Raw genomic sequence first — 27,248 nt, 5'->3', positions numbered from 1 at the left:
AAAATCACTGCAGATGGTGATTGCAGCCATGAAATTAAAAGACGCTTACTCCTTGGAAGGAAAGTTATGACTAACCTAGATAGCATATTCAAAAGCAGAGACATTATTTGTCAACAAAGGTCTGTGTAGTCAAGTCAAGGCTATGGTTTTTCCAGTGGTCATGTATGGACATGAGAGTTGGACTGTGAAGAAGGCTGAGCGCTGAAGAATTGATGCTTTTGAACTGTGGTGTTGGAGAAGACTCTAGAGAATCCCTTGGACTGCAAGGAGATCCAACCAGTCCATCCTAAAGGAGATCAGCCCTGGGTGTTCATTGGTATGACTGATGTTGAAGCTGAAACTCCAATACTTTGGCCACCTGATGCGAAGAGCTGACTCATTTGAAAAGACCCTGATGCTGGGAAAGATTGAGGGCTGGAGGAGAAGGGGACGACAGAGGATGAATGGTTGGATGGCATTATCGACTCAATGGACATGGGTTTGGGTGGACTCTGGGAGTTAGTGATGGACAGGGAGGCCTGGTGTGCTGTGGTTCATGGAGTTGCAAAGAATCGGACACAACTGAGCAACTGAACTGAACTGAACTGAACTGATATGCCAGGCACTTTTCTTTGGAGCAGTGATTCAGCACCAACCTTGAGAAAGTCCTGTCTTCAACAGCATCCTTGGACCAGCCTAAGGTATCCACATCGGTTCAGTTCATTTCAGTCACTCAGTCATGTCCGACTCTTTGCAACCCCATGAACTGCAGCACGCCAGGCCTCCCTGTCCTTCACCAACTCCCAGAGCTTACTCAAACTCAAACTTACTCAAACTCAGTGATGCCATCCAACCATCTCCTCCTCTGTCATCCCCTTCTCCTGCCTTCAGTCTTTCCCAGCATCAGGGTCTTTTCCAATTAGTCAGTTCTTCTCATCAAGTGGCCAAACTATTGGAGTTTCAGCTTCAGCATCAGTCCTTCCAATGAATATTCAGGACTGATTTCCTTTAGGATGGACTGGTTGAATCTCCTTGCAGTCCAAGGGACTCTCAAGAGTCTTCTCCAACACCACAGTTCAAAAGCATCAATTCTTTAGCACTCAGCTTTCTTTATAGTCCAAATCTCACATCCATACATGACTACTGGAAAAACCATAGCTGTGACTAGACAGACCTTTGTCGACAAAGTAATGTCTCTGCTTTTCAATATCCTGTGTAGGTTGGTCACAGCTTTTCTTCCAAGGAGCAAGTGTCTTTTAAACAAGCGTCTTTTAATTTCATGGCTGTAGTCACCATCTGCAGTGATTTGGGAGCCCAGAAAAATAAAGTCTGTCACTGTTTCCATTGTTTCCCCATCTATTTGCCATGAAGTGATGGGACCAGATGCCATGATCTTAGTTTTCTGAATGTTGAGTTTTAAACCAGGTTTTTCACTCTCCTCTTTCATGTTAATCAAGAGGCTCTTTAGTTCCTCTTTGCTTTCTGCCATAATGGCGATGTCATCTGCATATCTGAGGTTATTGATATTTCTTCCAGCAATCTTAATTCCAGCTTGTGCTTCATCCAGCCTGGGATTTTCCACAATGTACTCTGCCTAGAAGTTAAATAAGCAGGGTGACAATATACAGTCTTGACACACCAGTCCATTGTTCCATGTCCGGATCTATCTGTTGCTTCTTGACCTGCATATAGATTTCTCAGGAGGTAGGTAAAGTGGTCTGGTGTTCCCATCTCTTGAAGAATTTTCCACAGTTTGTTGTGATCTACATTCAAAGGTTTTGGTGTAGTCAATAAAGTAGAAGTAGATTTTTTCTGGAATTCTCTTGCTTTTTCTATGTGTTGATCTCTGGTTCCTCTGCCTTTTCTAAATCCAAATTGAACATCTGGAAGTTCTCAGTTCACATACTGTTGCAGCCTGCCTTGGAGAATTTTGAGCATTACTTTGCTAGCGTGTGAGATGAGTGCAATTGGGCAGTAGTTTGAACATTCATTGGCATTGCCTTTCTTCGGGATTGGAATGAAAACTGTCCATTTCCAGTCCTGTGGCCACTGCTGAGTTTTCCAAATTTGCTGGCATATTGAGTGCAGCACTTTCAGAGCATCATCTTTTGGGATTTGAAATAATTCAACTTGAATTCCATCACCTCCACTAGTTTTGTTTGCAGTGATGCTTCCTAAGTCCCACTTTGCCCTCCAGGATGTCTGGCTCTAGGTGAGTGATCACATCATTGTTGTATTCTGGGTCATTAAGATCTTTTCTGTATAGTTCTTTTGTGTGTTGTTGCCACCTCTTCTTAATATTTTCTGCTTCTGTTAGGTCCCACAAACTGCACAACAATTATACCAAAAAAATTCTAGCACTGTTAAGAAAGTTCTAGGACTCACAACAGGTTTCCCAACGTGGGGATCTAGCAAAGGACTGAGAAACCACCCCCTCCCCCCACCAGGGAATTTGACTTTGGAGGCCAGTGGGATTTGATTACAGAACTTCCAGAGAACTGGGGAAACAGACTCTTGGAGGGCACAAACAAAACCTTGTGCACCCCAGGAGCCAGGAGAAAAAAGTGTCCCCACAGGAGACTGAGCCAGATTTGCCTGTGAGTGTCCAGGGGTCTCTGGTGGAGGCATGGGCCGACAGTGGCCTGCTGCAGTCAGGGTCACTGAATACAACAGTGTGTGCACAAGTCCTTTTGAAGGAGATCGCTATTACCTTCATTGCCCCTACTTCAGTCTAGCCTCAGGCCAAACAACAGGGAGGGAACACAGTTCCACACATCAACAGAAAATTGGGTTAAAAATTCACTGAACATGGCCCTGCCCTTCAGAACAAGACCCAGTTTCCCCTACAGTCAGTCTCTCCCATCAGGAAGCTTCCATAAGCCTCTTATCCTTCTCCATCAGAGGGGAGACAGAATGAAAATCACAAGCACAGAAAACTAACTAAACTGATCACATGGACCACAGCCTTGTCCAACTCAATGAAACTATTAGCCATACTGTGTGGGGCCACCCAAGATGGGCAGGTCATAGTGGAGAGTTCTGACAAAACGTGGTCTCCTGGAGAAGGGAATGGCAAACCACGTTAGTATTCTTACCTTGAGAACCGTATGAAAAGGCAAAAAGATATGACACTGCAAGATGAACTCCCCAAGGTCTGCACATGAATATCACAAATACATGAGAAATTTGTTTTAAAATGTAGAAGTCTGTCCTTCAGAAACTGCCATTTAGCACTGCTGTGGCACATTCCATAACTCTGAATCAATCTCCAGGCTTTGATTTATATACTTAAGCTTCAGGGAAACAGTTTCTCGCCCTGTGTTCTCAAATAAAAGACAACCTTGTCTGAATGTTCTGAAGGTTTGTGAATTGTACTATTGCTGGACACTGCTTTAGTATAGGGGGAGGATTCAAATCCAGAAGTGCTTAAGTAAGAGAAAAGACAAATTGATGAACTCGTCACACTTTTCCTTTTAGACTGCATGTACATACTAGATTTTTGCATAGTAAAGTATAAAGTATTATTTCTAGGTAGTACCAAACACACAATTTCTTGTTTCCTTTTGTTTTCCAATTTATGGTTCTGGAGGTACAAATGAACTACTGTAGTACATACTCTCAACAATTGGATGTGGTAACTAAAGATCCTTTAACAGCATTAAACGATTCATATGATCCTTAAATTTGAAAATAGGTAGATATAGATAAGGGTTTCCCTGCTGGCTCAGACATAAAGAACTTGCCTTCAATGTGGGAAACCCGGGTTCTATCCCTGGTTGGGGAAGATCCCTTGGAGAAGGGAATGGCTATCCACTCCAGTATTTTTGCCTTGTGAATCCCAAGAACAGAGGAGCCTGGCAGGCTACAGTCCATGGGGTTGCAAAGAGTTGTACGTGACTGAGTGACTAACACAGATATAAGTATAGAATGAATGGAAGGGAATTCTGATCTTTCCTTTTTTTGGCAGAGGGGATGTGGTGGGATATTGATTCTTTACACTGGCAACTAGATAGACATGGAATGACAAACTTGTGAATAACTTTTATGAGTATTTTATTATAATAAGGTAATAATATTTTCCAAAAATAAAAATTAGCTTTATTTAATTTTAGTTAAAATGTTGACATTATAACCTGTGCTTTTGCCTTGTTGAGGATAATTCTTTTGAAAACACTGAGAATAAGTGAAAAATATAATCTTTGGATTTTTTACATAATTTATATTTTTATGAAAATACATTCAAATTTTGTACACTTTGAATGTAATTACATTTTATTTTTTAATCTTTTCATTCATTTTTGTCAATAGGACACAATTTGTGAAAGTCTGAATTAAACAACATAATTGATAATTATGCTGCTATGAAGGCAAAATTCTATGGGCTAAATATATAGGAAATCCATTAACCCTCAGTCAATCAATATTGTATCCAGTATGTATGCTTAGTCACTCAGTTGTGTCCAGCTCTTTGCAAATCTATGGACTGTAGCCCACCAGGCTCCTCTGTCCATGGGATTTCCCAGGCAAGAATACTGGAGTGGGTAGCCATTTTCCTCCTCCAGGGGATCTTCCCAACCCAGAGATTGATCCTGCCTTTCCCTTATTGCAGGCAGATTTTTTACCGCTGGGCCACCAGGGAAGCCCGTATTGTATCCAGACAGGTATGATAATAATTAAATGCTGTCATATTTTGTATTTTGCTGTCTTTCAGTCATATGAAAATATTTTTGTTTTGTCATTATACTTGTTTTTTTTTTAATCAAAGTTAAAGTTTATATCATATTGGAGGTTACCGTGTGTTAGGTTGATTTATATCTCTTAAGTACTTTAGACTGACAGCTGTTCTTCCCTCTGCACCTTTGCCTTGGTTCCAAAATCTTAGGGATGGGCTCCATGCCAGTGTGAAGACAGTATTCTATGAGTGGATACAAGAAATAAATAGGTAAGCAAACAAATCAGATCATTCCAAGTAGTTGTAACTCTGTGAAGAAAATACAAGCTTGGTATACTTGGTAGGCAGAAAAGAGCCTTGCTGTGATTGGAGTGAACATCAAGACTGATCCTGTCTAGGGTATTTCCAGTTTATCAAGACTGGTCATTCAGGTCTTGGCTTAAACGTTCCCTCCTCAGAAGGTCCTTCTCCAAAACACTGAAATTAATGATGCCCTCCCTCTTTTACCCCTATCCTATGGCTTTTTATTATTGCCAGCAGAGCTTTTATTACATTACCTAATGTTTTTCTGATTTATCTATTTGCCTTTTACCTGTCACTTCCTGGTGGGATGTAAATTCCACAAGAGCAGAGAACTTAACTTGTCTTGTCCACACTGTATGCCTAGCTTGGTATAAAGTGCATATGGAATGAAAGTATCTGTGCTCTGGAGTAAAGAAGAATGGGGTGAGGGAGGGCTTTCAAAAGTCCTTTAAAAAAAAGCTCATTTATTCAAGTCACTCTTATAAACTCGTTTTTTGGGGATTAGAGTCCTTGCCATGAATAGTGATTGAAATAAGCAGCAGAATCGATCACTCTGCCATGTGACATTTCCCATCGAATGAATGAATGGTTAATATACCATGTCTGAAAACAATGCTTACCCTTGCGTCAAAAAATACATATCACTATGGCTAAAATTTTGGATTTAATGTGTGTAAAATGGCAAAATGCATTAAAAGGGTTATTAAGAGGAATTGCAGAGCAACAGATAATCTATGACCAATATTTTAAATTCAAGTAACAACAGAAAAGAAGTTTGCTCTGGTCCTCAGCTGAATAATCAAACCAGGAGATAAGTTTATAATCACAAAAACTGAGGAGGTTGTAATCAGAAAACAACCAGGAATACATCCAAACAATTCTTTTTAAATGGAGAAAAAGACACAATTCAAGGTCACAGCATGTTTTTTAAAACAGATATTATATTTACGAATCTCTGTCTTGTTCTTTTTACTTTTCTAGTTAAAAATTTTTTTTTCTTCTCATTTACTTCTAAAGTAAAATTCAGCACAGTACCATATATCATTGGAACTAATATAAACATGTTGAACCAAACACTTGTGGCATCTCTCTGTTTATTTGCATGTTGATGAGGCTTGTAAAAATATGAGGATTTTTTTAGGCGAAAAAACTAATATGTCTTGAGGATAAAAATAGGCCTGATTTTCATTTCTCACTATTTTCATTTCTCCCAAAGCTAATCATTTTTGTAAAGAACAACAATAAAAATTCCTTTGAGAGATCTGTTTTTAAGGATGAAAGAGATATCCCTGGAACTTATAAAAACCACATCATTCTCTGCAAGGCAGTCAACACCCCATGCAAAAGATGATTAGCTATCTCTGGAAGTAACTGAGAAGTTTTGGTTGTTGTAGATGCTGTTAAGACAAAACAAAAATGAAAGGTTGTGTTCACAAAAAAGAGAGATCTGCATGGAGTAGAGAAGGGAGCCCCTCAAACTATCTGTTTCCAACAATCTTCAAGAAAAAAGACTGACACCCTGCATCAAAGAGAGCTCCACGTCCTAAGAGAAAGGAATGCATCTAAAAAATATAGGTAGGATATCCCATCTCACTCCCGCATCCTGTGCAGCTTCTTGGAGGGGCCAGTTCACTCCATTTGGGCACATACACTTGCTTGGGGAACAGACTGTGGTATACCCATATAGGACACTCTTCAGCAGCACCAATCTATAGTGATACTAAGACGTCTAGTGGTTATCTGGGACCAGGAGTGGGGCGGGCCACACAGCAAAGGGACCAGAGGGAACTTTTGCGAGTGACGGCAACTTTTTAAGTCTTGAATGGACAGATAGTGATACCCACTTATTCCTTTGTTAAAACTCATCGAACTGCTAAACGGAAGTGTGCGGTGTAGTTTGTAAATTGTATTTCACCAGGGTTAGTGAAAAACAAAACAACAAAACACACAGGGCACGTGTACTCCGGAAATACAGTGGCTGGCCCCAAGCTTCAGGATAGTGGTAGCCAACATTTTATTTGCAGAGCGGCTCGCGCTGCGATCAGTAGGTCATCTGATGAAATTCTCAGCCTGTTTTCATTTTATAGAGGAGATACCGAACTCCGAGAGATGAGAATTCAGTGTAGCTCACACAGCCCAAAGACCCTAGAGCGGGTATATCAACCCAGGCTCTGACTGCATGGTTCAGTTTTAACCACTGCACCATGCTGCCGGTATGTAGTAAAAATCTGGATAAGTATGTTGAATGAAAGATTCCTGCTGCTGCTGCTACTGCTGCTGCTGCTAAGTCACTTGAGTCGTGTCCAACTCTGTGCGACCCCATAGACTCCTGCTAAGGAACGTCAAAGATCACAAAAGGCCCAGTCAGAAACTGAGACCCAGCACCGAGCCAAGTACGGACCTCAAGCCTCCAACAGATCAGGACCGCGCGGCGGAGGGGCGGGGCTTCGCCGCCTGGGGGCGGAGTCATCGTTTCACTTTCCGGCAAGCTTGTACCTCTTCTCTTGCCGTAGTGCCTGAACCCGGAAGTTCGCGCGAGGCGTGCTCTACATTTCCGGCCGAGAGCTGGGCTTCTTGGTACCCATGTGGGAGCTGCTGTGAAGATTCATTGGCTTTTGAGTCCAGTCCAGAGTCGAGCTCTGGGTGAGCAGGGGCTGTGAGTCGGGGCGGTATGCAGGGGAGGGTAAGATGTTCTCGGCTTTTCGAGTCTCCGCGGAGTTGGAGCTGAGAAACGCTTGGCGCGGCCCTCGGGGATGTCATTGTCTATTATCGCTGTTGCTTTAGGGTTTGCACGTTTGGCGTCTGGGGGTTCCTGGACAGCAGGTGATGTGTCCGCAGCCGCGCTGAGTGCGGAGGAAAGTTGCTTATACGTGAGACATTTGCTGTTTGCTCGTTACGCCGTCTTACTATTTTGTAGAGGGTTCTCACGGTCTATCTGTTTCTTAACCTGTGTTTTTAGAAGTCTGCCAACGTGAACGATGACGTCCTTAGCGCAGCAGCTCCAACGACTCGCCCTCCCTCAGAGTGACTCCAGTCTCTTATCTAGAGATGAAGTTGCCTCTTTGTTGTTTGACCCCAAGGAAGCGGCCACCATCGACAGAGACACCGCCTTTGCCATTGGTGAGCTGCCTTTTAACTTAGGAAAAGCCCTGGGAAGCATGTGTTACCCGGATGTTGCTGTGTTTTCTGATCCGCTCTCTTAGCGGTTTGTAATTTGCTAACTCGACTTATGTTGTTAAGGGAAAGAGAATGGCAAATAACTACCTTCTAGATGCATAAAATGTGTATAGGTAGCCGTATCTGAATTTCACACCAAGGTTGGGGGGAGTCATCTAAGGTGTAGAAAGGAAGAGGCTAGAAGCAGAGGTTAGAGGGTCAGGGAGGGGTCTTCCAAGGACTGGCCTAGTTATTGTACTGAAATTGTATTGGAAAAAAAGAAAAAAGGCCCCCTGCCTGGAGGTACTTTTTCTTCTCCTTGGTGAGATGAAATTTATTTTTTATGTTGGATAGAAATCTATGTTTGGGACTGTATTATTCTAAAAGAGAGAGTGTTAGAGAAAACTAAAACTGTAAAAGAAGTGCGAGGTGAGTTTACTTGCTAAGAATTGTTAAATAAACTGGAGTTTTCCTAGGATGCACTGGCCTGGAAGAGCTGCTTGGAATTGATCCTTCCTTTGAGCAATTTGAAGCACCGTTGTTCAGCCAGCTAGCAAAAACCTTGGAGCGCAGCGTTCAGACCAAAGCAGTGAACAAACAGCTGGATGAAAACATTTCATTGTTTCTTATTCACTTGTCTCCTTACTTCCTGCTGAAGCCCGCACAGAAGTGTCTGGAGTGGTTGATCCACAGGTAGCAAATGAAATTACAGAAATAATTATGGGATGATAACATTGATGTTTTTAAGTAATGAGAACATTTATTAATTTAAATATTGAGATAAATACAGTTTGTATTGGGTGAGATAAGCATGTCCTTCTATGTTGAACTCATTTTTATTGATAGTGAAAAGTAAAACTACTTTTTAGAAGATCTTGAGTAAAGTCTAACCTCATTAGTTCTAAGGGGCTTATGTCACTTCGCTATTACAAATTGCTACTGCATATTTGGGGCAATGAGTGTTATTGAACTTCTTGCCAAAATAACAAAAATGGTGGCTTGGGAAGAGAATAATAACTTAAGAAAAGCAGTAATAGCTAATGTGTATGGAACACTTAACACCAGGCTGGATGGTAAGCATGTATGTGTTACCTCAGTGCTTACAACATTCCTATGGGGGAGGTACTTCTTTTATCCCCATTATACAATTGAGAAAACAGGTGTAGAAAGTTAAGCTGGCAGAGCCACATGACTAGTAAGCGGTGATATAAATTTGTTTCCAAGGCCTGATCTTTCATCTCCTTTTGAAATTGTCTTAAGTTTACTCAGTTTATTTTCTCATTTATTTACATCACATTGGTATCACATCATAGTTAATACATTTTTTTCTTATGTATGTTTTAAAAGTAGAAAGGCTTCCACTTCATTAACTGGAGGCATGGGGTTAAGGGAAGCCAGTGAGTCACTGAGAAAACATAGTTTAACCTGGGTCTTCTGATTATCACATCATTAGATTCTTCAGACAAAAAAAGAGTCAAATTTGTACTATTTCCCTCTGTCTTCTAGCATTTAATTTCCCCCAAATAGATCATTATTGTAAGGAGTACTTTTTGCCTTTGGTTTTGCATTTATTTATTCATGTAACTTATTTATTTAGCAAACATTAAGCTCAATACAAGGATAAATATGCTGCCCTTTCTTACCATTGTGAAATAAATGCCACAGTAAGGGTGTATACAAGGTTTTGGGAGTGTATGGTGATGCCTAAAGTAGTTGAAGAAAGCTTCACGGAGGAAATGATGTCTTGGCTAGTACTAAAGCCCTAATACAGAACTAATAAAAGGCAAGAGGTGTGGTGCTATAAGAGAGAAGGGATAGGAGAGCTTAGACAGAGGGATCACTTGGCTGGGAGAATTAAGAAAAACATCTTGAGAAAGAAGCCTGGAAAGGATTTAGATCTTAAAGGCTGCTGCTGCTGCTAAGTCACTTCAGTCGGATCTGACTCTTTGCGACCCCGTAGACGGCAGCCCACCAGGCTCCCCCGTCCCTGGGATTCTCCAGGCAAGAACACTGGAGTGGGTTGCCATTTCCTCCTCCAATGCATGAAAGTGAAAAGTGAAAGTGAAGTCGCTCAGTCGTGTCCGACTCTTAGTGACCCCATGGACTGCAGCCTACCAGGTTCCTCCATCCGTGGGATTTTCCAGGCAAGAATATCTTAAAGGCTAGAAAGGATTTAATGAATCTGACAGAATTAATAAAACTCTTATGTTAATTAGGTGGCATGACCAATATCAAGTTTTGTAAAATTCATGGACAAATTCAATATGCTTGTAATTACATAATTTTTGTATTCAAAGAAGGCAATATGATTTTGTATGTAATTAGTCTTCTGGTTTTAGGATCATGATATTAATAGTCAGGTAAACTGAGGAAACAGCTGTGGAAGGTGAACTTTGGAGAACAGAGAGGAATTGAGTGTTGCCTAGTTGACCCAGTTTGGTTTTCTGTTGGTTTGACTGCAGTGATCCCAAAATCATGTTAATGTAATAAACGGGTTTTTTTAAGGTTGAGAAAAAGTGAATGGATGTCAATTTTGATATTGAATATTTAAAAATATTACTGCATAAGAATTGGCCAACCCTATTGAATACTTTAATGTCTGTGCTTTAAGTGTGCTATACCTTGCTTCTAGTTTTATCGTTGTTTTAAGTGGGTTTAGGTCACTGATGTACCATTTGGGCACATAAGGAAATACATGCTTGTTAGTTTTGTATCAGTTTGAATTGTTTGCTTCTTTTTTCTCCAGGTTCCATATCCATCTTTATAATCAAGATAGCCTCATTGCTTGTGTTCTGCCATACCACGAGACAAGAATATTTGTGAGGGTTATACAGCTTCTAAAAATAAATAATTCAAAGCACAAATGGTTCTGGTTATTACCAATTAAGGTATGATTGTTGAATGACATGTATCTGTATTAATTGCAAGGCTTCATTAAAGGTATTTGGAAAAAATAAAGCCATTGGTGTTCCTAAGAGTACACCAAGTATTACCTCCATCACTTTTATTTCCTAGCTTCCATTTGAAAGTATGGTAAAACAGCTGGCTAGTATGAATAATAGCTGGCTTTTGTTTGGTATGTGATAGTAGAATAGGCAGTTTGTATTTTATTATCTTTGATTCTCACACAAAAAAAACTTTTTACAGATAAATAACAGGCTCAGAGAATTAAGTTACCAAAGTTCAAGCAGCTCTAAAGTGGCAGAGTCAAGATTTGAATCTAGACCTGATTCTAAAGCTTGTCTTTCCATGATACTATGCTGTCTGGCATTTAGAATTTTGGAACTGAAAAGCTTAAAAAAGCCAGGTGAAGAAAAGCATAAAATACTTAGAAAAAGTAAAAAAAAAAAAAAAAAAAAAAAAGACTTGAAGGACGTCAGGAAATTATTATTGTGAAGAAGATGCTAAGAATTAATTTACAGATAAATAATAGGATGATTGCCTTACAGGAAGGCTCTGGCTGAGATCAGATAGTGTAATTTTGTAGGAAAACAACTGACTTGCCATTACCACCTTGTTTATAACTATAGTAAAGAAAGTAGATGTATGTTGTTAGCAAGAATTTTTTAAATGTTGAGTGGTGATTTGGGCCAGCAGGCAGCAAATGGGATGAAAGTAGGCTAATAGGCTGTGACCTTGGAACGAGTAACTTTCTGGTTGATGTCAGGTCGTCCATGATCAGAATAGTAAAGAGAAAGGAATGGGAATTTTAATTAAAGAAGAAAAGAATTTGGATGTAAAGCATTTAAAGAATATTCAGGAAGAGAAGGCCAATCTGTAGTAAAGCCTATCAAACTTTTACTCATTTTGCTAGTAACATTATTTTTTTCCCTAATCTACACACAGACCCTGCTGTTCTCTAGACACACTTGTTTCGGGTATCCAAACCACACTTATCTATTACAATTTGCTGCAAATTATCTTTTCATTGATCTATTCAAAATTTATTGAGCACTTATATGTGCCATGCCCAGTGCTAGGTCGTGGGAAGAGCAGTATAAGTTGACTGGGTTCCTGGTCTATTTCTGTTACTAGTGTTACTGTAAAGCAGTGACAAAACCATACCCCATTGACTGAAAAACCAAGTCTAAATGGTAGAGTTACTAAGAACTTAGAGAATCTGGATTTAGATAAATACATATCAAAATGCAACACATGATAAGTAACCATTTTTCACTGAGTACCTCCACACACATTGCTGGCCCTTCTCTTTTGAATTTCTTAAGTTAGCACAATTTTATATGTTAATCTCTTCTTTACCACCAGTTATAATGGAAGACTATATTTTGTATTAATGAACTGTAGCAGTTTGAAGTTGTTACTTTGGTAGGTACTTAAATGATGAGTTGGTGAATTATCCTTAGTTAACAGTTGGTTCTTCCTGTCTGTAACAGCAATCTGGAGTGCCCTTAGCTAAAGGAACTTTGGTTACCCACTGCTACAAAGATCTTGGCTTCATGGATTTCATTTGTAGTCTGGTGACAAAATCTGTGAAGGTGAGTAGTAACACTGTTTCATGAACGTGTGATTCCATTAGAAGGTTGTTTCCTCGGCCTGGAGAAAGCAAATGGCCGTTTGTAGTAATAGTGGGACTTTGAAGAAGTGCCTTTTGTTAAGTGATCTCCTCTTTTCTTCATCTTTTCTGATGAGCAGCTTGATCAGTCTTTCATCATCAAAGCTGTTTTTCTGCAAAAATAAATTATTGTCTTCCTTACCAAATTCTTTACAATGACTGTTTAAACAAAGACACCGTCTAAAAATGTCAGAAAGCTTGTTTATTCTTGCCATGTTTAATTGAACTGTTAAATGTATTTGTCTAATATGGTAAAATTAGTGTCAGCCTGAAGTACTTGAGAGCTATAAATATTTTTATACTTATATCTCATTAGCTTTTCACTCCTGAATGTGTTTGGTTTGTGGTTTTTGTTCCAGGTTTTTGCTGAGTATCCTGGGAGTTCCAGTCAGTTGAGGGTGCTCTTAACTTTCTATGCCTCTACCATTGTGTCTGCTCTGGTGGCTGCCGAGACCTTATCCGACAATATAGTTGCCAAGCTGTTTCCATATATTCAAAAGGTTTGGCCCTGCTTATGTGTAAAATAGATTATTTTGTACTGGAAGAAATTTTCTTGCTTTTGAAAATTTCACTTAGGCATAAATGTTTTTACATTGGCAGTTTATTTCAGATGGTTTATGAAATTTAATTTTTAGGTAAAAAAGATGACTTCTTAAAAACTTAGCAGAGTGGAATCTTGGTTAGGAAGCTCCTTAAGAATGAACGTTGGGGACTTCCTGACTGGTCCAGTGGTTGAGATTTGGCCCTCCAACCCAGAGGGTGCAGATTCAGTCCCTGGTCAGGGAGCTAAGATTCCACATGCCTTGTGGCCAAAAAACCCAAAACAGAAGCAATATAGTAACAGATGTAGTAAAGGCTTTAAAAAATGGTCTAAATCAGAAAATCTTTGAGAAAAAAAAAAGAAAAAGTGAAATTGTTTTTAAAAGAGAATGAATTAGAAAAGTTCTTCAAGGCAGAGGCTCTCTTTTCATTCCTTTTGTATTGACTTCTTGATGTTTCTCCTGCCCAAGCGCCTCATAGCCTCCTGCCTTTCCAGGTCCCCCATAGACGAACTGCAAAAGCCCCCCCACCAGAGTCCCCAAATTATTGTCTTTAATCAGACACTGTTTTGTTTCTGAAGTCTCCCTTACACAGGTGGATGTTTGCAAATAAAAGAAGACTCCTTTGCTCCTTTTAGCATGTGTAGTGGATGTTTGAGTTAGGAGACCTTCTGAGATCCCTTCTGTCATCCGAGAGTCTTGTCTCATTTCCATGTCCCCTCAGGAAAGGGGGCCAGCATCTTGATTTTTCACTTCCGAGGAGTGTTGACTCTCAGTGTGCATTAGGTTGTATTCATCTCTAATTTATGACACTTGCAATTTGTCAAAGTAGAGTAACATTTTCCAGTAGGCTAAAATAACATAGTTTGTCGCTTTTCCTTATATTTTAAAAAATATTCAGGGATTGAAATCATCTTTACCAGATTACAGAGCTGCAACATACATGATAATATGTCAGATTTCCGTGAAAGTGACCATGGAAGATACCTTCGTTAACTCCTTGGCTTCACAGATTATCAGAACACTGATCAGAATTCCCTCTCTGATCAAGGATGGATTGAGTTGCTTGATAGTGCTCCTTCAGAGACAGAAGCCAGAGAGCCTGGGGAAAAAGTACGTACAATTGAATTGTGAATGATGATAATTGGAGGTGAATGAAGTTATTTTGAGTAGTTTTTTTCATAGGATAAATTTTATGCTATTTTTAAAAATTGCCATTCATTGTCTTCTAACATGTAAAGTCAACATCTTACGTCCTTGTTTCTTCAAAGGCCATTTCCTCACTTGTGTAATGTTCCTAATCTTATTACACTACTTCATGGGATTTCTGAAACATACGACATTAGTCCTCTTCTGCGGTACATGCTTCCCCACCTGGTCGTCTCCATGATTAATCAGATTACAGGTAAATGGTTTTACATGTTGTGTCCAAAAACTTACTTTCTCATATTTAATTTTCTTAAGATAAAAATCACACCCTGGTTAATATCTTTTAGATATCTAGAGTTTTCTGCTGTCCAACTCTTTTTGTGTAATTTGTCTGTTTTTCTGACATGAGAAACATTTAGGGTGGGGAGCAGATTGGTTGAAGGGAGAACCTTGTTAATTGAGTAATACACTCAGTATTTTTTTAAATTAATTTTTATTGAAGTAAAGTTGCTTTACAGTACTGTGTTAGTTTCTCCTGTACAGCCAAATGAATCAGTTATAACTGTACCTATATCCTTTTGGATTCCCTTCAGGTTACCACAGAGCATTAAATAGAGTTCCTTATGTATACAGTAGGTTCTCATTGGTGGTGGTGGTTTAGTTGCTAAGTCGTGTCTGACTCTTGTGATCCTGTGGATTGTAGCCTGTCAGGCTCCTCTGTCCATGGGATTCTCCAGGCAAGAATACTGGAGTGGGTTGCCATTTCCTTCTCCAGGGGATCTTCCCGACCCAGGAATCGAAAGTGGGACTCCTTCATTGCAGGCAGACGATTTACCAACTGAGCTATGAGCGAAGCCCAGGTTCTCATTCAGTTCAGTTCAGTCGCTCAGTCGTGTCCGACTCTTTTCAACCCCATGAATCACAGCACCCCAGGCCTCCCTGTCCATCACCAACTCCCGGAGTTCACTCAGACTCACGTCCATCGAGTCAGTGATGCCATCCAGCCATCTCATCCTCTGGCGTCCCCTTCTCCTCCTGCCCCCAATCCCTCCCAGCATCAGAGTCTTTTCCAATGAATCAACTCTTCGCATGAGGTGGCCAAAGTACTGGAGTTTCAGCTTCAGCATCAGTCCTTCCAATTAGTTACCTGTTTTATACATAGGGTCAATAGTGTGTATGTGTCAGTCCCAGTCTCCCAGTTCCTCCCACCTGCCGCCTTTCCCCCTTGGTATCCATACATTTGTTATCTATATCTGTTCTGTTTCTGTTGCAAACAAGATCATCTATACAATTTTTCTAGATTCCACATGTATGTGTTAATATACAATATTCGTTTTTCAGACTTTACTCTGTGACACCCTCTAGATAGTACTTTTTTTTAATATGTGTTCTTTTACATGTTTCTACATGAAAAAAGATGATGGAATTACTTTAAAATAGTTAAAACACATTGTTGAGTCAAACTTTCCCTTTTCATTTAGATATTTAATAAACTTTAGTGATTCCTTTATAATAAATATCTAGTTGCCCGAAAAAGTTTTTCTCTCTTGAGTCATTGAAAATATAAGATGAAAAATCTCATGTGTGAAAATCCAGATTTAAAAAAAGCCCAGAAGTTAATTAGAAGGTGATTATTTGCAGTATATGTTTTTCGCCTTTCAATAAATATGGAAAGACAAGGAAGACATTCTTGGTGCTGTTGCTACTAGACTAAGAAAGACGTTCTAAGAAAGTTGTCTCTAAAGTTACATCCATTTATTGGAAAACGAGGTTTACTTAACCCAATCTCAATTTAAACATGAGTTTTAGAAACATGACTAGCACAAAAAAAAGGGTACATTTCCTGTTCAGATGGTGAGTAATGAAGTCAGGGCCAACATTCATTCTTACATAATGGAAGATGACAGCTCTTGCTTCAGTAAGGAGGCATTGAGATGAAAGTGTAGCCTGTATTCAGGTAGTTTATTGAAGTGTAGATTCAGGTCCCAGCTCCACCACTTGTAATGTGGCTTGGGGAAAGACTGTATTCTTTGGACTTCTGTTTCATTAATGAGAGAGGCATGATAGTACTTGTTTTTAAAAAATTTAGAGGATTTCAAGTAAAGGATAAATGAGAGTGATGTATACAAAATGATTTTAAAAGATACAAATGACCAAATAGGTGAAGTACACTTGAAAATAGGTATAAAGCTGGATGTGGATATATGTCTTAAAGTTATTCCTGTAGAAAGATTTTCTGCTATAAAAAACCTAATAGCATGCACATGCAAAAACATTTTTCTCCAGTCAATTTTAATTTGTTATGTATGCTAAGGAGAAGAAACTGAAGAGATGGATGGTCAAGTCTATAGGAGACTCTTAGAAGCCATACTTACAAATATATCGCTGAAGAACAACTTAGACCATTTGTTGGCTGGGTAAGCTCTTACTTTTGACATGCTTTTGATATTTGTATTTCTGTGGCTAAGTATACTTCTCAGGGTTGGTTAACAGTTTTCCAGTATCCCTTTATAATGTATTTTTTGCTTTGTCCATGTTCATTTAATTGTAAGTACTTAGTCAAGTGATTGTGGCAACAGAAAAGAAGTAATTTCTCTTGTTTATCTTTAATGTACATATGTGATCATGCAGAGTTAATAGTGAAGATAAATTTGGGTTATATTATATGTAATTTGTGGTTGTTTAAAATTTCCTCATACTAAGTGGACCAAAATGCAATAAACAGTATATCACAGTTGGTAATCAGTAAATGTCATTAAGAAACTTAAACCACTAAGTAAAGATAGTTGAGAGTCTCCCATTTTCTTTTCTTAGTAGAAGGGCAACTTGATACAATGAAAAGAATGTAGTCATAGTAGTCAGAAAAAAAGTGGAGGTGTTAGTTGCTCAGTCACTCTTTGTGACCCCATGGGCTGTAGCCCGCCAGGCTCCTCTGTCCATGGAATTCTCCAGGCCAGAGTACTGGAGTAGGTTGCCATTTCCTTCTCCAGGTGATTTCCCAACCCTAGGGATTGAACCTGGGTCTCCTGCAGTGCAGGCAGAGTCTTTACCATCTGAGCCACCAGGGAAGCCCAGACATAAGTTAAATCCTTCCTCTTATCACCTCCAGGCGAGTAGAGTAGTAAGTTCTGAAGGTCAGGCTGTGTGGATCTGGTTTTGTCATTGTGTATCGTTGGGCAGGTACCTGTCTACAGGGTGTGTTATTTGTGCACCCTGCTCCCATGTTGGCTTGTGAATTAAATGAGGTTAAATATGCAAAGTACTGTTGAGAGCTTGGCTGTGGATTCAGACAGGGCTTGAACACTGTGCTCCACTTTTTATGATATAATAGCGCTCACTGGAGAAGGAACTGGCAACCCACTCCAGTGTTCTTGCCTGGAGAACCCCAGGGACAGGGGAGCCTAGTGGGCTGCCGTCTATGGGGTCTCACAGAGTCGGACACGACTGAAGTGACTTAGCAGCAGTAGCAGTGCTCACTGAGTATTGCCTCTTGTTGCTCTTCTTGTTTAACTTCAGGCAAATTAGAAGACTTCTTAGTCCAAGTTTTTGTACCCGTAAAATTAATCTAATTTTTACCCTGTGGAGGTCTGACAGAATTAATACATTCTAAAGCACGTAGTATGTAGTAGGGTTCAATACATAGTAACTCTCATGCCTGCTAGTATTTGTTTTGTTTTGCAGCCTTCTTTTTGAAGAGTATATTTCATATAGTTCCCAGGACAAAGTGGATTCTGATAAAGTATCTTTGCTTAATGAACAGTTTCTTCCACTTATCAGACTTTTAGAAAGCAGGTAAGCTGTGTGTATATGTGTGTGTGTGCACTTATTAATGTGTACCTCTGGTTTTATAAAGAGATGATTTACAAGTTACTTAATAAAGTGAAGGAATTATAAAGGGATTGTTTTTCTTTTCTACCTTTCAGGAAGGGACAATTAGAGGATTTAAATATATTTGAAATATAAGAGGGAATAAAGGTATGGGGACTATGGAGAGTATAATTTTTTATATAGACTGTTGTTGAAATAGTCATAATAACAAACTCAATTAGTGTCATTTGGTTTTACACATTCCGTTTGTCAAAAATTTGAGTCTTAATCTCAGTAATTTTTTAAAAAGTTAAATTTTTTCCTTTTATACCTGGATGGTCTGTGTAGTTAATAACTTTATTAAGAATAATGAACTGACTCTTTAATTTCATCCCAGATACCCCAAAACATTAGATGCTGTGTTAGAGGAACGCCTGAAGGAAATTACAGACCTGAAAAAGCAGGAGCTTTTTCACCAATTTATCTCTCTTTCTACAAGTGGAGGAAAGTATCAGGTAACTTTTTCTTCAGGGGATTTGTGACACGGATATTCATGGGATTATTTGAAGAGCTTGGGAAGGAAATTTGCTACTTCACTCCTCTGTTTGAGAAGTTCCATGGAGAGAGAAGATTTACTCAGTTTGCCTTAGTTACCAGAAGTAAGACTCTGAGGCAGGAATTAAGTAATTGCAGAAAGGTACAGTAATTTTTAAATAACTGTGAACCTGATGCTTATTTCAGGAAAAGTGTTATTTGGAAATTTTATGTCTAATGCTCATTAGCAATCACCAGAAGATGGCCTAACTTAGATTTCTAGAGATCCTTATCTTTCTCCTGCATCTTCACTTCTTAGCACAGCACCCACCAGCCACATGTGGCTATTTAAGTCATTGATTAGGAAAAGGGAAATAGATTTTATTTCATGATTATGTTCGGACTTCAGAAATTTTCTAGGGACAATTTGCCCCAAGTCTTTATGCTAGAAGTTAGACATTTATGTAGTTCTTATTGTTTGCCTTGAAAACAAATGTTATGAAGAGAAATGTGATTGTTTTGGTTTTTCTCTTCCATAATTAGACTTTCATCTTTAGTGGTATTTCATTTCCAGATCACAGGTTGATAGACTTCCTTCTTAGTCTAATTACATAAATAAATGAAGTTGTCAACAACTCCAGTGTCACATCATTTTCTTAATAGATGAAATGCAGTCCCTCTTAAGTGATCAATTTTTTTGATACATATTTTCATTTAGGTGCTAATACCCAGTGGTTTATCTTAGGTGTTTTTCACCTTGCCATCAGACATACATAAAGAACACAGAATCACCTCATAAGTTACTTCACTGATTTAAACCTACATATAGACACAACTATAAACGAAATCCCACTCCAATACTCTTGCCTGGAAAATCCCACAGGTGGAGGAGCCTGGTGGGCTGTAGTCCATGGGGTTGCTAAGAGTTGGACACGACTGAGTGACTTCCCTTTCACTTTTCACTTTCATGCATTGGAGAAGGAAATGGCAACCCACTCCAGTGTTCTTGCCTGGAGAATCCCAGGGACGGGGAGCCTGGTGGGCTGCCGTCTGTGGGGTCACACAGAGTTGGACACGACTGACGCCACTTAGCAGCAGCAGCATACACGAAATCACAGCATTCACAGTACAGATTTTTGTATCTATTTACAAATCATACTGTGTTTTGGAGGCAAAGATTTTGCTTTACTCTTTACTTTTGGTTTACTTTACATTTTGCTTTCTGAAATTAGATGGTTATTGAATATGTCAGCGTGGTGTGGTTTTCTTTGGTTCTTGATTATATGCTGCTCAGATTTAATGGTGAGATCATTTGCTAATTGTGATGAATCCTATAGTTTTTAGCAGATTCTGATACCTCCCTGATGCTCAGTCTGAATCATCCGCTTGCTCCTGTGAGACTTCTGGCCATTAATCATCTGAAAAATGTCATGACAACACCAGAGGTTTGTGTCAAATAGCTTTGATTTTTGATGTTTTTATCCTTGAGATGAACAGTGTAATTCTAGAGTAAGAAATTGAAGTTACCACCTAGAATCAATATTGTTGAATTATAGAGGTAAAGCTAATAAAGCAGATGCGAGTTCATTGGACAAAGATTTAGGACCATACGTACTGGAAGCCACCATTTTTAACCTGTATATGTCCTAGCTGGTAAAGAATCCACATGCAATGTGGGAGACCTGGGTTCAATCCCTGGGTTGGGAAGATCCTCTGGAGAAGGGAAAGGCAACCCACTTCAGTATTCTGGCCTGGAAAATTCTATAGACTGTATAATCCATGGAGTCGCAAAGAATCGGACACGACTGAGCGACTTTCATGTCCTAGTAGCAATTTGTTATCAATATGTTTCCACATTGCAGATGATTAGGTTAGCTTTAATTGAGAGTTTTTCAGACTGGTATTAGGGATGAATTTATAGAGGGTCACAAATTATCTGAGTTTTCAGTTTTGAAATTTGAATTTGACAGTCTTACTTAACATGAACATATTTGAGGATATCAGAATGATAGCTTTTGGGACCCTGTTCAGTTTTGGTACCTGCCAGTCTCATTTGTGTTTAAAATTTAAGTACAGAAGCTGACGTAATTTGTAAATAAAGCTTTTATGCCCAAATAGTATTTTACAAAGACTTTGCAGTGATTCGAGTAGAGTGGTATTTTCCAAACTTTAGTCATTCAGCAACATTTTTTTGCTGTTTTAGCTTACAACTGATGTTGTTTTGTAGCTTCTTTTAAATGGACTCACTGCTTTTCACATAGCCTTGATTGTTTGTTGTTTGTTTTCTTAAAATATGGTGGATTGGGGCTTCCATGGTGGCTCAGTGGTAAAAGAATCTGCTTGCCGATGAAGGAGACTTGGGTTTGATCCCTGGGTTGGGAAGATGGCGTGGGGAAGGAAATGGCAGCCCACTTCCATATTCTTGCCCAGGAAATCCACTGGACAGAGGAGCCTTGTGGGCTGCAGTCCATGGGGTCACAAAGGAGTCGGACATGATTTAGTGACTAAGCTACAACAATAATGGTTGATTTAAGTATTATATTTCTTTTTTTTTTTAACTTCTAATTTTGTTTTGGGGTATAGCTGATTAACCAACAATGTTGTAATAGTTTCAGGTACGGTATTATATTTCATGTGAACAGCTTAGTAATTCAGTATTTTTATAGGTTATGCTTCATGCAAAGTAAATATAAAATATTGACCATATTCCCTGTGCTATGAATTAACTGCTTGTAACTTACTGAATTTATGCCTAGCAGGCTTGTACTTCTTTATCCTCTTCATCTGTTTCACATAGCTTTTACATCATGAGTTTGAAGTGCTAATTGTATGTACATTTTATTATAGTTAGTAGAGTTGGAAATAAGAATGTGCATCTATGTAATATCTAAAATCACCTGATGCTCTACCGCTTGCATATTTGGGAAATTTTTGGACTAGAGAAAAACAGTAGGAGAAATTCATTTCTTCACAGCACATAGCAGTGTGAACAGGCTGAACTCTATAAACTTGTGTCGTGGCCGTTAAAACCAGATTCATATTGCACGTAGAATTTAATTTCAGCTAATCATAATTACTGCTTTAAATTTATTCATGACTTTTTTTTTTTTTAGTTTTTTAGCTTTTAACTTACAACTTTATAAATATTTTGAAAATGTTCTAATTTAGATTTTTAAACAGTTATACTTACTTTTGAAAATGGTTGATGTACTCATATTTGAAAAATACTGCTTTGCTTGGTTCATTCCTGATCTGGTACAAATTATGTTTCTTCCATAAATTGCTGCTAGATTTGTCTTACTGACTGATTGGATAAGTAAACTCAGTGAGTACTGTTCTTTGTTGTAATAGGAAGATTTCAGTGAGTAGAATAAGAAAGGAGTTCCTGAAATCTCCTAATATTCTTGAAGTCATTCGCATCCTTCTTTTACTCTTAATCCAGTCCTACCCTGGATTTGTTAGTTTTTCAGTGAAGGGCAGTGTATACGTACGTTCAACTTACAGGCTTAGGTACTGTAATTGCAGTTAATGTCTGTCTTCGCGTGCATTGATTTCCTTTCACTTCTCCATTAATGTCTGGACACAAGTAGGTTCCGTTCTCGAATTCCAGATTGAGCTATTGGGCTACTTGTTAGCTTTTGAGGAAAATTTGACATTATACTTTGACTTAGTTTTGTGGATTTGAAGGATTTTACTTTTTCTCTCCCAACCTTCCCTTCTGATCTACATTTTTCTTCTATAGGATTATTTACTTTTTTTTTTAACCACCTACAGGGAGAGCTATATTCAATTGGGTTCAGTTCAGTTCAGTTGCTTAGTCGTGTCCAACTCTGCAACCCCATGAATCACAGCATGCCAGGCCTCCCTGTCCATCACCAACTCCTAGAGTTTACTCAGATTCACGTCCATCGAGTCAGTGATGCCATCCAACCATCTCATCCTCTGTCGTCCCCTTCTCCTCCTGCCCCCAATCCCTCCCAGCATCAGAGTCTTTTCCAATGAGTCAACTTTCCGCGTGAGGTGGCCAAAGTACTGGAGTTTCAGCTTTAGCATCAGCCCTTCCAATGAACACCCAGGACTGATCTCTTTTAGAATGGACTGGTTGGATCTCCTTGCAGTCTAAGGGACTCTCAAGAGTCTTCTCCAACACCACAGTTCAAAATCATCAATTCTTCAGCACTCAGCTTTCTTCATAGTCCAACTCTCACATCCATACATGACCACTGGAAAAACCATAGCCTTGACTAGATGGAGCTTTGTTGGCAAAGTAATGTCTCTGCTTTTCAATATGCTATCTAGGTTAGTCATAACTTTCCTTCCAAGGAGTAAGTGTTTTTTAATTTCATGGCTGCAGTCACCATCTGCAGTGATTTTGGAGCCCAAAAAAATAAAGTCTGACACTGTTTCCACTGTTTCCCCATATTATTTCCCATGAAGTGATGGGACCTGATGCCATGATCTTCATTTTCTGAATGTTGAGCTTTAAGCCAACTTTTTCACTCGCCTCTTTCACTTTCATCAAGAGTCTTTTTAGTTCCTCTTCACTTTCTGCCATAAGGGTGGTGTCATCTGCATATCTGAGGTTATTGATAGTTCTCCCGGCAGGCTTGATTCCAGCTTGTGCTTCCTCCAGCCCAGTGTTTCTCATGATGTACTCTGCATATAAGTTAAATAAGCAAGGTGACAATATGCAGCCTGGAAGTACTCCTTTTCCTATTTGGAACCAGTCTGTTGTTCCATGTCCAGTTTAACTGTTGCTTCCTGACCTGCATATAGGTTTCTCAAGAGGCAAGTCAGGTGGTCTGGTATTCCCATCTCTTTCAGAATTTTCCACAGTTTACTGTGATCCACACAGTCAAAGGCTTTGGCATAGTCAATAAAGCAGAAATAGATGTTTTTCTGGAACTCTCTTGCTTTTTTGATGATCCAGCAGATGTTGGCAATTTGATCTCTGGTTCCTCTGCCTTTTCTAAAACCAACTTGAACATCCGGAAGTTCACAGTTCACATATTGCTGAAGCCTGGCTGGAGAATTTTGAGCATTACTTTACTAGCATGTGAGATGAGTGCAATTGTGCGGTAGTTTGAGCATTCTTTGGCATTGCCTTTCTTTGGGATTGGAATGAAAACTGACCTTTTCCAGTCCTGTGGCCACTGCTGAGTTTTCCAAATTTGGTGGCATATTGAGTGCAGCACTTTCACAGCATCATCTTTCAGGATTTGAAATAGCTCAACTGGAATTCCATCACCTCCACTAGCTTTGTTCATAGTGATGCTTTCTAAGGCCCACTTGACTTCACATTCCAGGATGTCTGGCTCTAGGTGAGTGATCACACCATCGTGATTATCTTGGTCATGAAGATCTTTTTTGTACAGTATTTCTGTGTATTCTTGCCACCTCTTCTTAATATCTTCTGCTTCTGTTAGGTCCATACCATTTCTGTCCTTTATCGAGCCCATCTTTGCATGAAATGTTCCCTTGGTATCTCTAATTTTCTTGAAGAGACCTCTAGTCTTTCCCATTCTGTTGTTTTCCTCTATTTCTTAAGGAGTCTTACATTTTTGTTGTGAATGATTTTATGTTTTATTTTCTTTCATAATTTAAAAGAAAAACATGAACTTTTTTTGGCAGAGTGCATGTCATCATCCTTATAAAAACTATGAAAACTAATATGCTTAATTTTAACACTGCTGATGTCTAAGGCACTGTTTTAAGCATTGATATGTATTATTTGATCCTGTAGCAGCCTTTTGAGGGATGTACTGTTTGTTATTAGCCCTGTGGTATAGATGAGAATAATGAGGCTTAGGAAGGTTATGTAACTTACTCAAGATCTCATAGCTTGTCCAGTGGTAGAGCTGGGATTTCAACCTAGACAGTCTCGTTCTGTAATCTCTGCACTCCCAATATGTAGGTTTTCTCTCATTTTTACAAAATAAAAATTGCATTTCAATTACACATGTTATATTTTCAGTGGAAACTGGAAAAAGTTTGTACCAAACAATTATTCATCTAAAAAGGACTTCTAGAGATGGCCTGCTGCTGCTGCTGCTAAGTCACTTCAGTCGTGTCCGACTCTGTGCGACCCCATAGATGGCAGCCCACCAGGCCTCCCCCATCCCTGGGATTCTCTAGGCAAGAACACTGGAGTGAGTTGCCATTTCCTTCTCCAATGCATGAAAGTGAAAAGTGAAAGTGAAGTCACTCAGTCGTGTCTGACTCTTAGCGACCCCATGGACTGCAGCCTACCAGGCTCCTCCATCCATGGGATTTTCCAGGCAAGAGTACTAGTTCAGTGCAAATTCAATTCCTGTGTGCTTAGTTTTGAATTTGCACCAGGGGCAGCAGAGCCTGTGTTCCTTGACTGGAATTCTGGAATGCCTTTCACAAAACCATACTTCCTTTCTAATTTAAAGTCTCGAGATTATAGCAGCAACTAAATTAATTTTTCCCCATTGTTCAGGAGAGTATCGATGAGTCTTTCATAAAAGAAGCCATTTTAACCCGATTGGGTGATGACAGTGTGGATGTCGTTTTGTCGGCTGTAAGTGCTTTTGAGGTGAGTGACTTTGTTGTGCATGGAAGTGCATGTTTTGCTTGTCAATATTTACTTACCGTTCTCACACGAATCACCTCTAGGCAGGAATATATTTGTAAATTATTCTTTTTTGGAAATAGTTCTGTTGAGATCACAGACTTTTAATTGGGGAGAGCACATAGGAGTAGTTAGATTACACAGCTTTATATATCTGGAAGTTCTTTTAAAATGGAAAAGTGCTTTTTATTAATAGTAAATTCCCGAGGTTCATGGGAAATTGGCTCCTGAGTGCCACTTTTGAGAAACTGCTCACATACAACTTTTAAATTATGGGATTTTAAACTTGTAAATTTGGGATTCTTGGGAGATAAATTCTCTTTTTTTGGGGGGGATAAATTCTTTATAATTCATAATTTTTTTAAGTTTAATAAGCACCATATTTGAAGCAAGTAAAAATTTACCCATGGTTATTTTTTTCTCTCTAGGTTTTCAAACAACACTTTAGTTCAGAAGTGACAGTTTCACATCTCCTGAATCTCTTTCAAAGAGCAGAACTTTCAAAAAATAGGGGATGGTAAGTATTTATATCTTCTCTTATAAATAAATTAGTGAAATTCTTGTATGAAGTTCACTTTTATTTGGATTTATATGGGCCATAATATTCTCTGTGTTTGAAATTTTTCTTAATAAAATGGAAAAAGAAATATAATGTGTGACATAATGCTAAGATCTGGGAAGTAGGATAGGAGGCGACTTTAATTTTTTACTTTATATAATTTTGTGGGGTCTTTCTTTTTAACAATAATAATATACTTTATAACTAAAAACAAATACAAATACATTAAATAAAAAATAGACTCAGAGGCACATGACACTTTTTGTAATATTTGATGAGCTTTTACTATTTCATTTTTGGCATCTACACTTTTTACATGGAAAACTGACTAAGCTCTTTAGAGAATGAGAGCGTGTCTTACAAGTTTTTATATCCTATGTAGTTGAACAGAACATAATATCTGTTCAGATATTATTTTTTGAACTTAAGAGTGAATCTTGGATTTCTAGTGGAGTTGAGACATAGTATAGTGTGATCTATGTTTTATGTTACAATTAATGATCTGTCAAAAAAAAATTGGGCTTCCCCTGTGGCTCAGCTGGTAAAGAATCCGCCTGCGATGTGGGAGACCTGGGTTAGATCCCTGGGTTGGGAAGATCCCCAGAAGGGAAGGGCTACCCACTCCAGTATTCTGGCCTGGAGAATTCCAGGGACTAAGTCCATGGGGTTGCAAAGAATCAGACACAACTGAGCGACTTTCACTTTCAAAAAAAATATGATTTGACAGAATTGATTTAAAATTCATGCTCCAAATAACCCCTTTGTTAGCATGGATTTTAAGTGATGTCTTGATGTTTCTTAGTAATGTATTTGGTAAAGAGACCAGGATTGTGTCAGTTGAGCTGGGAAAGTATAATGATGAGTTTTTGCTGAACTGAAGTCTCTAATGTATCTCAACCAAATGTGTTTATGTATCTTTAAGGTACAAGGTACTTGAGATCGCAGCAGGCATACTGGTTAAAGAGGAAATACTAGGTGAAAATGATCAGTTGTCGAATCAGGTGGTGGTGCATCTGTTGCCATTTATGATCATCAACAGTGACGATATGGAATCTGCTGAGATGAAAATGGCTGTTTATTTATCAAAATCAGGAATTTGCTCTTTGCATCCTTTATTAAGAGGCTGGAAAGAAGGTAAGAGATGAAGTTGTTTTTCAGAAAAAGTGAACAAGTGACACTTTAAAGAAGGAAGATAATGACAATTAAAAATGGACAGTGATTGTTATTTGAAATCGTTTATGTTACATGCCAGCAAGAATTTTGAAACTTTTTGCTAATATGAAAAGTATACTTTGAAAAGGAAGCTCACCCACTGATGAATTCTAAATTGTATGAAAAGAAAAATAAAAAGCACACCTTCACAGGAAGATTGTAAAACTTTT

At 38.8% G+C, this 27,248-nt stretch overlaps 1 protein-coding gene across 4 annotated transcripts in view; it reads left to right on the top strand.

Annotated features, from left to right (window-relative positions):
- Positions 1–7,502: 7,502 nt before the first annotated feature.
- The window catches only part of HEATR1 (HEAT repeat containing 1), a 51,085-nt gene continuing 31,339 nt past the window's right edge, over positions 7,503–27,248 (top strand). For 2 of the 4 annotated variants that reach the window (XM_059882603.1, XM_059882605.1), the window contains exons 1-15: positions 7,503–7,597; positions 7,914–8,074; positions 8,587–8,803; positions 10,857–10,998; positions 12,505–12,606; positions 13,043–13,183; positions 14,124–14,335; positions 14,494–14,627; positions 16,686–16,788; positions 18,053–18,163; positions 18,576–18,693; positions 20,050–20,157; positions 25,176–25,271; positions 25,736–25,824; positions 26,789–27,000. In XM_059882603.1, coding sequence (XP_059738586.1) covers positions 7,933–8,074; positions 8,587–8,803; positions 10,857–10,998; positions 12,505–12,606; positions 13,043–13,183; positions 14,124–14,335; positions 14,494–14,627; positions 16,686–16,788; positions 18,053–18,163; positions 18,576–18,693; positions 20,050–20,157; positions 25,176–25,271; positions 25,736–25,824; positions 26,789–27,000 — 1,927 coding nt within the window. In that variant the 5' untranslated portion in view covers positions 7,503–7,597; positions 7,914–7,932. The remainder of the gene's footprint in view (positions 7,598–7,913; positions 8,075–8,586; positions 8,804–10,856; positions 10,999–12,504; positions 12,607–13,042; positions 13,184–14,123; positions 14,336–14,493; positions 14,628–16,685; positions 16,789–18,052; positions 18,164–18,575; positions 18,694–20,049; positions 20,158–25,175; positions 25,272–25,735; positions 25,825–26,788; positions 27,001–27,248) is intronic. The other 2 variants (XM_059882604.1, NM_001076448.3) reach the window with 2 other exon arrangements.

The sequence above is a fragment of the Bos taurus genome, chromosome 28 (genome assembly GCF_002263795.3).
Source record: "Bos taurus isolate L1 Dominette 01449 registration number 42190680 breed Hereford chromosome 28, ARS-UCD2.0, whole genome shotgun sequence".
Lineage (NCBI taxonomy): Eukaryota > Metazoa > Chordata > Mammalia > Artiodactyla > Bovidae > Bos > Bos taurus.
Note: the sequence above shows the minus strand (reverse complement) of the source record. Positions and strands in the feature narration are given on the sequence as shown.